The sequence below is a fragment of the Cornus florida genome, unplaced genomic scaffold (genome assembly GCF_030987335.1).
Source record: "Cornus florida cultivar Cherokee Brave unplaced genomic scaffold, ASM3098733v1 CherokeeBrave_3.0.0_Hap2_Chr02, whole genome shotgun sequence".
Lineage (NCBI taxonomy): Eukaryota > Viridiplantae > Streptophyta > Magnoliopsida > Cornales > Cornaceae > Cornus > Cornus florida.
This window is the reverse complement of record NW_026775572.1, coordinates 4,250,389-4,263,492: the sequence shown is the minus strand read 5'-3', so window position 1 is coordinate 4,263,492 and position 13,104 is coordinate 4,250,389. Positions and strand designations below refer to the sequence as shown.

General features: G+C 35.0%; 2 protein-coding genes and 1 long non-coding RNA gene across 4 annotated transcripts; 1 reads left to right on the top strand and 2 right to left on the bottom strand.

Moving 5' to 3' along the window:
- Positions 1-1,669: 1,669 nt before the first annotated feature.
- On the top strand, positions 1,670-5,479 carry LOC132293201 (receptor-like serine/threonine-protein kinase SD1-8). Of its 2 annotated transcripts, none has more exons than XM_059790573.1 (7): positions 1,670-3,141; positions 3,230-3,361; positions 3,459-3,649; positions 3,814-4,024; positions 4,242-4,479; positions 4,603-4,753; positions 4,885-5,479. In XM_059790573.1, the coding sequence occupies exons 1-7, from the start codon at positions 1,797-1,799 to the stop codon at positions 5,191-5,193; spliced, it is 2,577 nt and encodes an 858-aa protein (XP_059646556.1). In that variant the 5' UTR covers positions 1,670-1,796; the 3' UTR covers positions 5,194-5,479. The 2 variants fall into 2 exon arrangements, with proteins under 2 accessions (XP_059646556.1, XP_059646555.1); XM_059790572.1 differs by having other exon boundaries at positions 3,230-3,379.
- Positions 5,480-5,604: 125 nt separating this feature from the next.
- LOC132293202 (uncharacterized) lies at positions 5,605-7,087 on the bottom strand. Its single transcript, XM_059790574.1, has one exon. The coding sequence runs from the start codon at positions 6,356-6,358 to the stop codon at positions 5,990-5,992; it is 369 nt and encodes a 122-aa protein (XP_059646557.1). The 5' UTR covers positions 6,359-7,087; the 3' UTR covers positions 5,605-5,989.
- Positions 7,088-9,511: 2,424 nt separating this feature from the next.
- LOC132285005 (uncharacterized) lies at positions 9,512-10,585 on the bottom strand. Its single transcript, XR_009472410.1, has 2 exons — positions 10,080-10,585; positions 9,512-9,960 (listed from the first exon to the last, which is right to left on the bottom strand). It is a non-coding gene; the product is annotated as an uncharacterized LOC132285005 (long non-coding RNA).
- Positions 10,586-13,104: the final 2,519 nt, after the last annotated feature.

Genomic DNA, 13,104 nt, shown 5'->3' with positions numbered 1-13,104 from the left:
TGCTTAAGAATGGTCTAAAACTTATTGGTCAATGGAGGTATTCAAATGTACGTGTTGAATGTTATTCCGGTCTATTAATTTCATTCCTATGTCTAGTCATCATTCAAGATATTCAGTGTTTTATTAATAAAAATTCGGGATTTAATTTAGTTTGATGCTCAAGAATAAGTGATTTTGCAGTGGCTAGTGTAGCTTTCGTGGCTGTTAAATGTAATTCACGAGATTTTTTTTTATGCCAAGTTAAAAAAAAATGGTTGAATTGAAATCAAATACAAATTCTTCAACTCAAGTCTCAAACACGCTTAATAATTTTTTATTACTTTTATTAATTCGAGTTTTGTTGATTTAAATTAGATGTGTCCTTTTAAATGGGAGGACTAAAAAAATGACCCTTAGTATTTGTATTTGCCAAAAAAAAAAATTATGGATGATTTATACAATGCTAGTAATTAATAGCAAGCATTTTAAGAAATCAACAACCGTCTCGTTTAGATAATTCTTTTCAAGATCATGCTTAAGGATTTTGGAGATGAAAAAAGATAATGTTTGGTGGGAAGAATTATTCTTCTTCATTTTTGTTGATCTCACACTCCTAATTAATGACATATGATGCTGCATAGTTCCTTTATTCAGATAGAAGCAACAAAAAGTCCTCCTTGTTTATGGTTTCAAGTAAGCAGAAAAAGCAACTGTTAACTATTGGTGGAATTAATAGCGGTCCCTTCTCTTCTACTTTTTTGTTTGCTATACATGCAAGACAAAGAAGGTCACTATGAAATAGTATATTCTTTTGTTTTCATATATTGTCCATGAAATTTCAGGTCAATTTGCAGAATGGGACCGCCTCAAAAGATGATCAGTTAGGCATACAGAAGGGTCACAATTTGCTTTTATCCAGTTTTCCTACTAACCATGCAGCATTAATTCTAGTGAATGTTTTTAGAAGTACAGCATTTTGCATAGTAGTGTGGTCTTGTTATCTATTCACACCGTGTAGATATTGTGAGCCTGCGGTTTTAATTGAGGTATTCACATATATGTTTTGACACTTTTCTTAAATGAGACGTCAACAAGTTCTCTATTTCAGGGCACATTGTTTGATGGGCAAGAAGTAAGAGTAAAAAGATTGTCCAGCAATTCAATACGAGGATTTGAGTAACTAAAAATGAGATTACACTGAGTCTGTACTGCAACATGTGACTCTGGTCACACTAGTAGGTTGCTGCATCGAAGAGGAAGAATTTTTTTCGATCTATGAGTATATAGGCAACAAAAATTTGAATTTCTTCTGATTTGTGGTTTGCATTCTAGTCTTCTCAAATTCAACCTATCTAAAATTTATATCCTGGCCACTTTTATATTATTCCCTACAACATTAAGCATTATTTGCTAAGTCTAATTTTTCCATATTCTCTGTAATAGAGGCGGTATACTGCACTATCCAGCAGTTTAAGTTTTTTATAAGCCTCCAAATATGTTACCGCTATTATCATCGGATCGGATGAAAAATTGTCACGCATAACGTTGAATAATGATTTTTGCGTGAAGACTAGGGCACACATATATTCAACCCCAAATGGTACGTTTCTTAAATGAAAAGTCCAATGTTCGAGTGCTTGTCAACATCAAATGAAATTTCTCGCCGCCTCACCTCTGTGGAATGTGGACTGAGTAATTCTCTCCTGTTAGTCTATCTACAAGTCCGGTCTCTCTCTCTCAATCAATAAAACCTTGATCAATTGTTTATGGTGGTGATCGTATAGTTTGTGTGGAAGATACTTTTTATTATATTAACAATGGGTGTGGGCAAAACTAGGCCAAGGTCCTCCGTTCTCCTTCATAGTCGTGTATTATTCTTTTTCTTGTTATGGTTTGAAATCAATCTTCTCATAGTGGCTGAAGACACCATCTCAGCAGGTCATTCTCTCTCTGGGAAGCAGACTATAATATCACAAGGAGGCAAGTTTGAACTTGTTTTCCACACACCAGTCACTTCTCATAAATTTTACTTAGCCATCTGGTACAAAAACATCCCCGACAAAACAGTGGTTTGGGTTGCAAACAGAGACATACCTCTCCTTGATGTTACATCAGAGCTGAGATTACTCGAAACCGGCAATCTTGCTCTATTTGATCACTCAATAGATCACCCTATTTGGTCCACCAATACCACTTCCATGGTCCAAAACACTACAGTAGCAGTCCTCCTTGATACAGGAAATCTTGTGTTGAGGGATGGTTCCAATCCCCGTGTTGTGTTTTGGGAAAGTTTTGACCACCCAACTGATACTTGGCTTCCTGGAGGAAGGCTTGGATCGAATAAGGTCACAGGCGAGGAACAAACACTTTCGTCGTGGATAGCTCCTCAAGATCCTGACGATGGTGCTTATTCTTTAGGTATGATCAATGTGAATGGAACAGACCAATTACAGTTGCGGTGGAAAAACTCCACGCGGTATTGGACTAGTGGAGATTGGAATGGGAATGGGTTCATCTCGATTCCTGAGTTGGGATCATCCAGCAATACTTCTGATTTTCGCTACATTACAAGCAAGAATGAAAGCTATTTCACTTACTCAGTTATAAATAGTACTTCTTTAATATCAAGAATTGTGCTTAATTCTTCAGGGCAGATCAAGCAATTGATGTGGAGTGAGGGTAGTCATCAATGGGAATCGATTTGGTCAGAACCTAAAAATCCATGTGAAGTTTTTTCCAAGTGTGGAGTTTATAGCAGTTGTGATCCAGAAAAACCAGCTGGGACTGAGTGCAGGTGTTTGGATGGTTTTGATCCTGAGAATGAGGAAAATTGGCTGGTCGGTAATCGAACTGGAGGGTGCGTTAGAAGGATCCCTCTGCAATGTGGGACTAATGGAGAAAAGGATGGATTTTTTTCAATCCAAGATTTGGATAAGTTGCCTGTAAATTCTGAGTCGATATTAGCAACTCAGAGCACTAAAGAATGCAAGATTGCATGCTTAAAGAGATGTGATTGTTCTGCTTACACTTATGATGGTGGGTGCTTGTTATGGCATGGGGATCTAATGAATTTACAGCAAACCACCACTAGTGGAAGCAACAAAAGCGCCCTCAATCTTCGTCTTGCAGCAGCCCAGCTGAAGGATTTTCAAGATAAAAAATGTAATGTTTTGTAGGGAAGAATTAATCTTCATCTTTGTTTCACTCACATTCCTAATGACATATGAAGCATAGTTCCTTTTTTTTTCAGATAGAAGCAGCAAAAAGTCCCGGTTTATGGTTTCAAGTAAGCAAAAAAGGCAACTGTTAACTATTGGAGGAATTAATGGTGGTCTGTTATTGCTTCTCTTATGCTTCTTCGTTTGCTATACATGGAAGAGAAGTAAGTTCACTATGAAAGGTATTCCTTCACTTTCATATATAGCCATGAAATTTCAAGTAGATTTGCAGAAAATAACCAGCTTTTTCTTATGAACTAGGGAAAAGAAGTAACAGAAATCAAGATCTATTTCCATTTGGTCCATCTAAAACGACCTCAAAAGATGATGAGTTAGGCATGCAGAAGGGTCACAATTTGCCGTTATTCAGATTTGCCACCATAGCAGCTGCAACTGATAACTTCTCTGCTGAAAACAAACTTGGAGAGGGAGGGTTTGGACCAGTCTACAAGGTAATACCACACAGCATTTGTGAATACATAGAAACATACACAAATATAAACCACATTTGTTGCCTGCAATTAGTTATGCAAAACTCCTCAGCATATAGTAAGTCTAGCAATTGATACTCTGTTGCTGCCTAAAGTCAGAAAAACGAACGTGTTCTCTATTGCAGGGCACATTGCTTGATGGGCAAGAAGTAGCCGTAAAAAGACTGTCCAGCAGTTCCATACAAGGATTTGAAGAATTCAAAAATGAGATTACACTTATATCTGAACTCCAACATGTGAATCTGGTCAAACTAGTGGGTTGCTGCATTGAAGAGGAAGAAAAAATTTTGATCTATGAATACATGGGCAACAAAAGCTTGGATTTCTTCTTATTTGGTTTGCATTCTAATCTTCTCAAATTCAACACATCTAAAATTTATATCCCACTTTTCTTTATTGAATATATGTTCCAAAACACCATGTCCTACAGCATCAAACATTGTATCCCACTTTTCTTTATTGATATATATATATATATATTCCAACACTCTATGTCCTACAGCATCAAAACATTACTTGTCATTTACAAATTCTCACTCTAAAGATGAAACAGATCCAACCAACCAAGTGCCATTGAATTGGACAACACGCCAGCAGATTATTGAAGGAATTGCTCAAGGGCTACTTTATCTTCACAAATACTCTCGATTGAGAATCATCCATAGAGATTTGAAAGCTAGCAACATTCTGTTGGATGATCATATGAAACCCAAGATATCAGATTTTGGGATGGCAAGAATTTATGCAACAAATGAATCCAGGGCAAATACGAATAGAATTGTTGGAACACTGTAAGCAAAAGAATCACTTTCTAATTTGTCTTTTACCAACCATTTGCACCTGCCATCATCACAAATACAAAGAATTCTTCATAGGTAGCAGTACTAATGCATTGGTTCAAATGATGAAACCAGTGGTTACATGCCTCCCGAGTACATGGTGCAGGGCATTTTCTCTGTAAAATCTGATGTCTTTAGCTTTGGCGTTTTACTGCTTGAAATCATCTCTGGAAGAAAAGCCAGTAGCTTCTATCAACCAGACCACTACTCAAATCTTCTAGTATATGTCAGTATCTGAGATCAAAATCTCATCCCCTTTTTCTGCTCTCATTGTCCTTTTCCATGTTTGTATTGCTTTAAGATATATATAATTCAACTTTAAACACAAACTGGTGCTGATAAGATGAATTTTTTCAGACATGGGAACTGTGGAAAAAGCGTAAATTTTCGGAGATGACGGATCCAAGTATGAGAGAGAGACCTTCTGAAGTTGAGCTAATTAGATACATCAATGTGGGACTCTTGTGCGTTCAAGAACATGCATCAGACAGGCCTATCATGTCCGATGCTATCTACATGCTTAGCAATGAAAGTTTACAACTGCCAATACCCAAAGGACCTGCATTTGTTATGAGAACAAGTGATGTTAAGGCGGGTTTATCTCCTAGTAGGCCTAGATCTTGTTCATTGAATAATGTAACAATTTCAGAGATGGAAGCCAGATGATTACATGTAATCTAGAAATTCCTATTGTTTGACTTCTTCTGAAAAAGTGAAATAACACAAATGTTTGGACAAACACTAGTCAACATCCTATCAAAAACTTCAAATTTTAAAAAGCTTGTGTTCTAAGTCTATTGATCTACATATGTTTCCATTCCGTTTGTTTCTATTTGGATTCTCAACTAGTAAAATATTAACCTAAACATTGCAGACAAAAAACTTATAATTTGATATAGACTATATTCTTGACCTAATATCTTCCATACTATGCAGATTTTTTCACATTTCTATTTGATACTTAACATTGCAGAGGAAAAAAAAAATCATAATTTGACTCATCATATAAATTCATAAAAAGAATGACTCCCGCATCAAACTAATAAATAAATCAATTAAGAAAAAGAAAGCCATAAATTCCTTTAAAAAATTCTATCATATAGCAATAGCATGATCAACTCATCCATGACCTCATCTGTGGTCCCAAAACAACAACAACAATTAAAAAAGTAAACGAAAAAGAAAAAGAAGTCCAAAAACCAAATTATGATCACTACTTACCAATTACATTTCTAAGTAACCAAAATATACGTTCATGAAAAAGCATTCCCTCTTTTTTATTAAGCAAAGATTTGCAACCAAACCAGCGCACTTATCACCGTAACTACAGGAAAATACAGATAATAATACTTATATATATGTGTATATATAGACCAAATTTAATTGGATTTTTGTAATAAAATCATGTACTTGTTATTACTTGGGGTTGGGGGAGCTACTTACATTGCCGGCAACAATTTCCCTATGAAGGACTTCTCCAGAATCCGGTACCGTAAAATCCATCCCACATTTCCTTCTCCACTTCAAGCACATCTTTCTCCGATGATTTCAACCGTCTCACCAGCTTGTCAGCCGCCACCGGTGTCACGTCGCCTGAAATGGAGTTCATTTGAAGGTCTGCGTGGCTCTGCCGCGTGTTCTTTATCAACGGACGGCAGCGCTTCCTCCGTAGCGCCTTGCGGCACAGGCCCGACGGCAACTTGTAGACTGCAAGAACCAGCAGGTTGACGAGGCCACATGGGCAGCAGCAGCACACCACCGCGCACTCTGCCATGGTCCCGCCCGCCACCTCCGCCCACTGCATTCGCCCTTCGCCTGAGGATGGCGACATCTTGGTCGGCAAAAAGGCTGCCGAAGGTTCTCGGACGGCAGAAGAGTCATAAAAAAGACTCCTTTCCTTCCCTCTAATTCGACAAATCAAGAAACTGCATATGTCAAAATTTCCCCCAAAATTTCAATGATTGGAAGAAAAAAAAAAAAAAAAAAAAAAAACGAAGAAAGGTGTAAAATTAGGGATAGGGTATTTGAATTTTCAATTTCTCATGGTCCGTGTTTCGATCCGATTATTCCAATTCTGATTCATCGGATTTTCAGATCTTGGTTAAATCCGAATGGTAGGTAATAGATATCCTATGATCGACGAGGATAAATTGATCGCCGGTGGAGCAAACCGGAGTTGTTGACGGTTTCTTATATTGTCAGTTTCTTACGCTTTCAGTTTCGTTCCCTCTTTCTTTATGCTATATGGTGACTGAGAAAGGGTCGAATTGAAGTACGAAGTAACTCAATAATACACATGGAGAGAGAGAGAAAGGGTTTGGAGTTTTGTGAGTGAAAATCTAGGATATGTTTTTGAGTGTTGGTAATAAGCAAATGCTGTGTTTGAATGTGAAATGAAACACGCATGAGAACAGCCTACAGCGAGGATACAGATTTGGTAGGCAGTCTAATAGGCTCCACACATGGACAAAGACAAGGGTATTCAGATAATTTAAGGAATAGCAAAAGAGTGATCCTTACAACTTACAAGTTAGACTATTTATTCACGGAGTATTTCTTGTTCCTAGCTACAAGTTAGATATAGAGGGGGCTTTAATAAAGTAGACTACTTCCGTATCATTTTAAATGACCTGTGAGTCACTTCCAAGTGAACGGTTCAAATGAAAGCGAGGGAGTAACAAAGTTACAAACTAAAACATAAATGAGATTTTGAAAGGAAAAAAACAAAAAAAACTATTTCTTTGAAACTTAATAATTTTTCCATCTCTTAATATGATTTGTTCTAAAAAAAATCTTCTACCGCAAAATTAAAAATTTATTAGAATTACTTGTTAACTGTTAAGTCACGTAAAACAAAAATAAAATGAGACCAAATTCGAGAGCTAGAACACAAAAGCGACAAAATTAATTCTCAATTAGTGGGAACTAGAACGAGAGAGCATGCGGAATGTAAGAGCGGCATCCCCATTGAGAAAGATTATGGGACTTAGGTTAAGTCCTAAAATAAAATATTACTCTTTAATTATTTATTTTTTATGTTTAATTATTTATTTTTTATGTTGCTCTTTAATTATTTATTTTTTACTTATTTATTTTATCGCTGACAAATATATATATATATATGATAATAATCTTAAATCATATAATAAGATAGAACAATCTCTTTTATCCATCCGGGCATAGCGTCAACAAATATAGCAGAAGCAAATCATATTGGCCAATGAGCTATAGATTTACACATTTGTTTTAGACCAAAATCAACCTTTCTACCAACGTACAAAATAAAAATATCAGGTGAATAACCCCAAAATAGATTCAACTAGTCCAAAATATCTAGGTGAAGAACCGAAATCAAACGGCATCGAAAATATCGGCACGGGTGTACTTTTATAATTATTTCTTTGAAAAAATAGTTGGTTAACAAAAAAACACTATAATCCATACTAGAAAGCCGGCCGCCCTAAGGTAAGCCCCAGGTCGGGAGCACAAGCTAGAGTCAATTTCAAAAAAGTACTCTGTAACATTCTTGTTATATACACACAGCCTATTCTCATTTCTCATATAGTTATAACCATTGGCTTATTCATAATTTTTTTTTTTTTTTTTTTCACAAGACAAGAAGTATTAGCAGTTAGATTAGAAGTTGTAAAGAGTGAAGCTTGGTATTCTCAAAATTCACCGAATGCATTAATTACTAGGCTATCGAGCCATCTGCATTGACTTATTCATAATAAGTTCAACAACTACCATCCATCCCGCCAAATAAAAATAAAAAATATTAATAAAACAAATCAAACAAGAAATTGGAGCAGCCTGCTGATATAAAACTATATATACATACATATACATATAGTGTGTGTGCTCTCTAAATTTGACCGGTAATTGATGCGATCCCATCTTCGGGTAATAGAGACCTAATTTAGAGTTACAAGCCTAATGAAGGAAAAGCATGATCCAGTAAAGACCTAATTAAGGTACCAGTTACATTCATTAAATTGCGTCTCTAATGAGGCTTCATTCATTGAACTTGGTAGTTAACAATTGGCACAAAAAAAAATGAGATTATATTAAATTATGGCTTTAAAGTAGTTTTTAATTTTTTTATGTTTTTTCGGAAGGTGACGTAGTTTTTATTTCCCAACGCATGAGAATTGTAATTCAATGATACATAGACAACATTAAAAACTGGATTGAAAATAAAAGAAACTAACGCACAAAAAAGTACTGTAGAAAAAGTACTTTAAAAATAGCTCGATTTAGAAAAAAAATAAAGACCAATCAACATTCTTCCAGAATTTTATTAAAGTAATTTCACATCGAAGAATCCTTTTAAGCTTTAGGTTGTTATCATGACTGATGTCATGACCTAACTTAGTGTTGGTTTTATCTGAAGTTAGTTATTTCGTAAGTTATTGTGATATTTTGTAGCTTGTGTATGTATATGATGTTAGCTATGTAAGTGCGCTTGACTGTTTTTTGCATGGGTTAAAAAAAAAAAAAGAAAAAAAAAATTCACATGGGAAAAACCCTGTTATCCAATACATGAGGTTTGGAAGGAAAATAATACAATAACTTATAAATAAAACATTCAGTTACAAAAAGTTACACATGACATTTCATTAACATGCATTATATTATTTATATATACACACATAAATCCCACTTTATTACATCCAAATGGCGTAAGGATTCAGATTCTTTAAATATTTTATTTGGCTAATCAACGATCATTACTCCTGTTAGAAAAATAACATATGAAGAGATGTAAAATTGTGTAAAATATATATCTGTATTTATGTATGGGCGAAAGCAATAATTTAAGGTCAACACACTTTAAAATATGGTAAAGTGACGTAAATTTCATGTCACTTGCGTACAGGGCTACAAAAACTTTGTCCCAAAATGAATTAAATAATCAACAGTAGAAAGTGAGAGATGATGTTACATTTCAAGAAAAACAAGCTAATTTAATTAGTTATCAACAGAAAAACAACATCCTGTTTCAATTCCCAGGATTTTATACATGTTACAAACTTACAATATTAATGGAAAATTATTTATGGAAGTTCTAGATATACAACTTTATACATTTTTAGCACCACCATCATAGCCACCACCACAGCCACCGCCACCCCAGTTCTGCCACCACCAAACAGAGGCGTTGCGCTAGCAATTAGCAAGTAGTAGAGACATTGCAGCCTAAGAGAGATTTATATTCTATGAGCCCTTTATACAGAACTTGCCTATTCAGAGGCATATGCATATTGTTGTTGGATGAACATAGATTATTATGATCATGAACCGAGTCAACGCTGGTCGCCGCCTTTCTCATGATATGTTTCTTTCGATATTCTTTGTTATTTGATGATGGCTCCATCACATCCACCGCGAAGCTCACCGTCTTCTTAGGTGATTCACCTTTCTCTGTTGATCCTATATATATATATATATATATATATGATCATTCAAACAAACATTTAATTTAATTTTTCAATCAAGAAGAGAATATAATATATATATATATATATGTAAAGAAAAGTGACATTAATTACCCAATTCAAATTCAATCTTCTTCATGAAGTCAGAGAGGAGACGCTTATGAACATGAAGTGCAAAGAGTGCTACACTTCCTGAAACTGCAAAAACTACCATCAACCCTGCCCCCATTGAGCTATCCATCTTTTTCTCTCTCTCTAGAAATAATCAAACAGTTGTGTATATATACATATTTGGGTCAAAGACTATGAAATGGAGCATTTTTTATATATAAAGATTATAAAATGAGAATCACCAATGGAATGAAAGGAAGGAAGATAAAGAAGAGGTTGCATTGGAAGAAGAAGACGAAAAAAAAGAATAAAATAAATTAATAAAAAAAAGTGAAAATGAGGAAGAATGTGATGTAGGTGTGAAAGCTGAATTACAAAATAGGAATTGTATTTTGGGCGAATGGCCCAACGACTCAGTCTTTCAAATACCATCATTCCAACATGGCATTGACTCTATGACTTTCTTCTACCCTTACAATATTACTTTTTTTTCCTTTTCTGTTTTTTAAAATTTTAGACTCAACACAATGGTTCTATTTCATTCTCTCACTTATTCATAAAATATTATTAATGGTTTTTCTTTCTTTATTAAAAATAGAAAAACCAAAAAAAAAAAAACCCTCCTTACTTAGCTGGTGTTCATCAAATGACATCTTCATCAAATGACATCCTTCAAATATGTAATTATTTTTTAGAAATTAAACATTTTTATCCAACCTTTAAAATTTTTTTTTTTAACATGACAAGAATGGGGAGGGTAGGTATGTACTCTTTTAAAATGTGCCGGAGTATGTGATTTGTAACTCACACATTCATTTTTTTAACGTGATTTGAATCATCCACCTAATATATATATATATAAAACAAAAGACACCACCAAACCAAATTATAGCCTTGAGTTATAAATTTTCTCAAATGCGCTATAATAGCAATCAAACGTTTGAAAATTAATATAAAAAGTATTCGTGTGTCAAAACAAACGGATCTATAGGTCTCTAAGCAGAGAATCACTTAAAATGAACTCAACAATATTCTAAAACTAATAAAAATATATTAAACATGATAGATTAGTTTGATTTATGTCGTGTGTGTCGGTGCGGAAAGAATTTTTTAATTAAATATAAATATTAGAGAATGGTACCCACGTTAGATATTTCAATATGAAAGTGATGACCTATGCTCTGATATAATAGCAGCAAATAAAGAAAGGAGTCCAAATAGTGCACCTGTTGCACGGGACAACTTGGTCAAAATAAAGAAAAAATAATCGGGTTTTGGTGAAACCGTGGACGTAGAAGAGTATGACCGGTCAGCCTGGGAAAGCCTTTCCAACTGTTTCTAGAATCTAGACGTAACGTATAATTTTGGATGCTGACATTCATATTACGGGTGTTCTGTTATTTGACGGTTTTAGCCTCCTCTCTCTCTCTCTCTCTCTCTCTCTCTCTCTCGTTCTCGCTCATACGGAGGAATAAAACGTAACGGCATCCAAAAAGAAGACCACCAAGAAGAGAAGTGTGGATTTCGTCGTCATGAGCGCCAAAACAAAACAATCAACCGAGGCTTTCTTTTAGACATATGGCCGGCCTCCTCTCATTTTAACAACTACGGATCCTCTCATCTATATAAGATTGGAATGCAATTTGATGCTCAAACTTTTTCTTTTTGCTTTTTTTTTTTATTATTATTATTTTATTAAAATTTTAAACTAAAAACTTGCACACTCAATTTGTTTGAAGGAAAAAATTGAAATGAATGTATCTACTTATACTATATAACTGTGTCTTTTTTGAATAACGGTTGAACTGTCATTTTTTAGTGCTACTTGGTCTAAAAACCAAATAAAATTCTCATGCTGCGGTCACATGGGTTCATTATGATTGCCTGACTTAAGAGGCAGGAAATGACTACTCAGAAATGACTACTCAAACGACCTTGTTGACTTGTTAGGAGATATTTATACTGTGATTTTTTTTTTTTTTAGGAGTTATTTATATTGTAATATTTTCATCATCATTAACTAAGGGCGGAATTATAAACTCTTGATTGTTTGAGTTTTGTCTTGTAACATAGGGGAAAAAATGAGAGATGAAGAAAAAGTCGCGGCAACCAAATGATCAATTTGAGTGCAGGCGTTAAACTAATAGGATATTCTCCGAGCCTTCTTTTCATACATATATATATATATATATATATATATATATGAAAAGAAGGCTTGGAGAATAGGATATATATATAGGAGTCTAAATATAATAATTAGAAATGTCATAGTATCACTTTATCACTTGTTAAACTATGTATCATGTTCACGCGGGGTAAATTACACTCACACTTTTCAAGGTTAAGTTATTTTTTAGTTAGATTAATATTTTAGTTTTAAATTTTATTTATATTTAAATTAATGATTTAATATTTCACTTACACCTCAAATGTCAGTTTTTGGTGAGTCGTAGGTGTTAAATGACTATGTTACCATTTGACCTCCTGTTGACTATTTTTATGACCAAACTACCCCCAACATACACTTTTCCTCTTCTTCCTCCTACTGAATTCGCCATTCCACAACCATCACCACACAGACACACAAAACCTAACTCCTTAAAATTACACACATATATATCTATCTATATATATACACATACACACATACAAAACAATAATGTGACCTGATGACAATGTTATTACTGCATATATGTATATATATATATATGAGTTAGAGGTGGCCGAGCGGGCACGGAATAGCGGCTATGAATTAGGGGTCAGCCGGATCGATTTTGGGTTTTGGATTGGAGGTGGTGGTGGCCGGGCGAGCTCGGAACGACAGCTGCAAATCAGGGGTTGGCTTGATCGATTTTGGGTTGTGGATTGGAGGTGGCGGTGGCCGAGTGAGCTCGAAACTGCGGCTGCGAATCACCGGCGACGATGGCCTCGGAGAAGAGGGAAGAACCCACCGGTGACGATGAGCTTAAAAGACGATGGCCTCTGTGATGGACCGGCGTCGATGAGTTGTGAAGAACCCACTGGCGAA

Excerpts from the sequence above, each read along its gene's own strand:
- LOC132293201 (XM_059790572.1), top strand. The coding sequence starts at position 1,797 with ATGGGTGTGGGCAAAACTAGGCCAAGGTCCTCCGTTCTCCTTCATAGT. Across the intron at positions 3,650-3,813 it reads GGTTTGGACCAGTCTACAAG|GGCACATTGCTTGATGGGCA; the intron begins GTAATACCACAC and ends TCTCTATTGCAG. Across the intron at positions 4,754-4,884 it reads ACTCAAATCTTCTAGTATAT|ACATGGGAACTGTGGAAAAA; the intron begins GTCAGTATCTGA and ends GAATTTTTTCAG.
- LOC132293202 (XM_059790574.1), bottom strand. The coding sequence starts at position 6,358 with ATGTCGCCATCCTCAGGCGAAGGGCGAATGCAGTGGGCGGAGGTGGCG.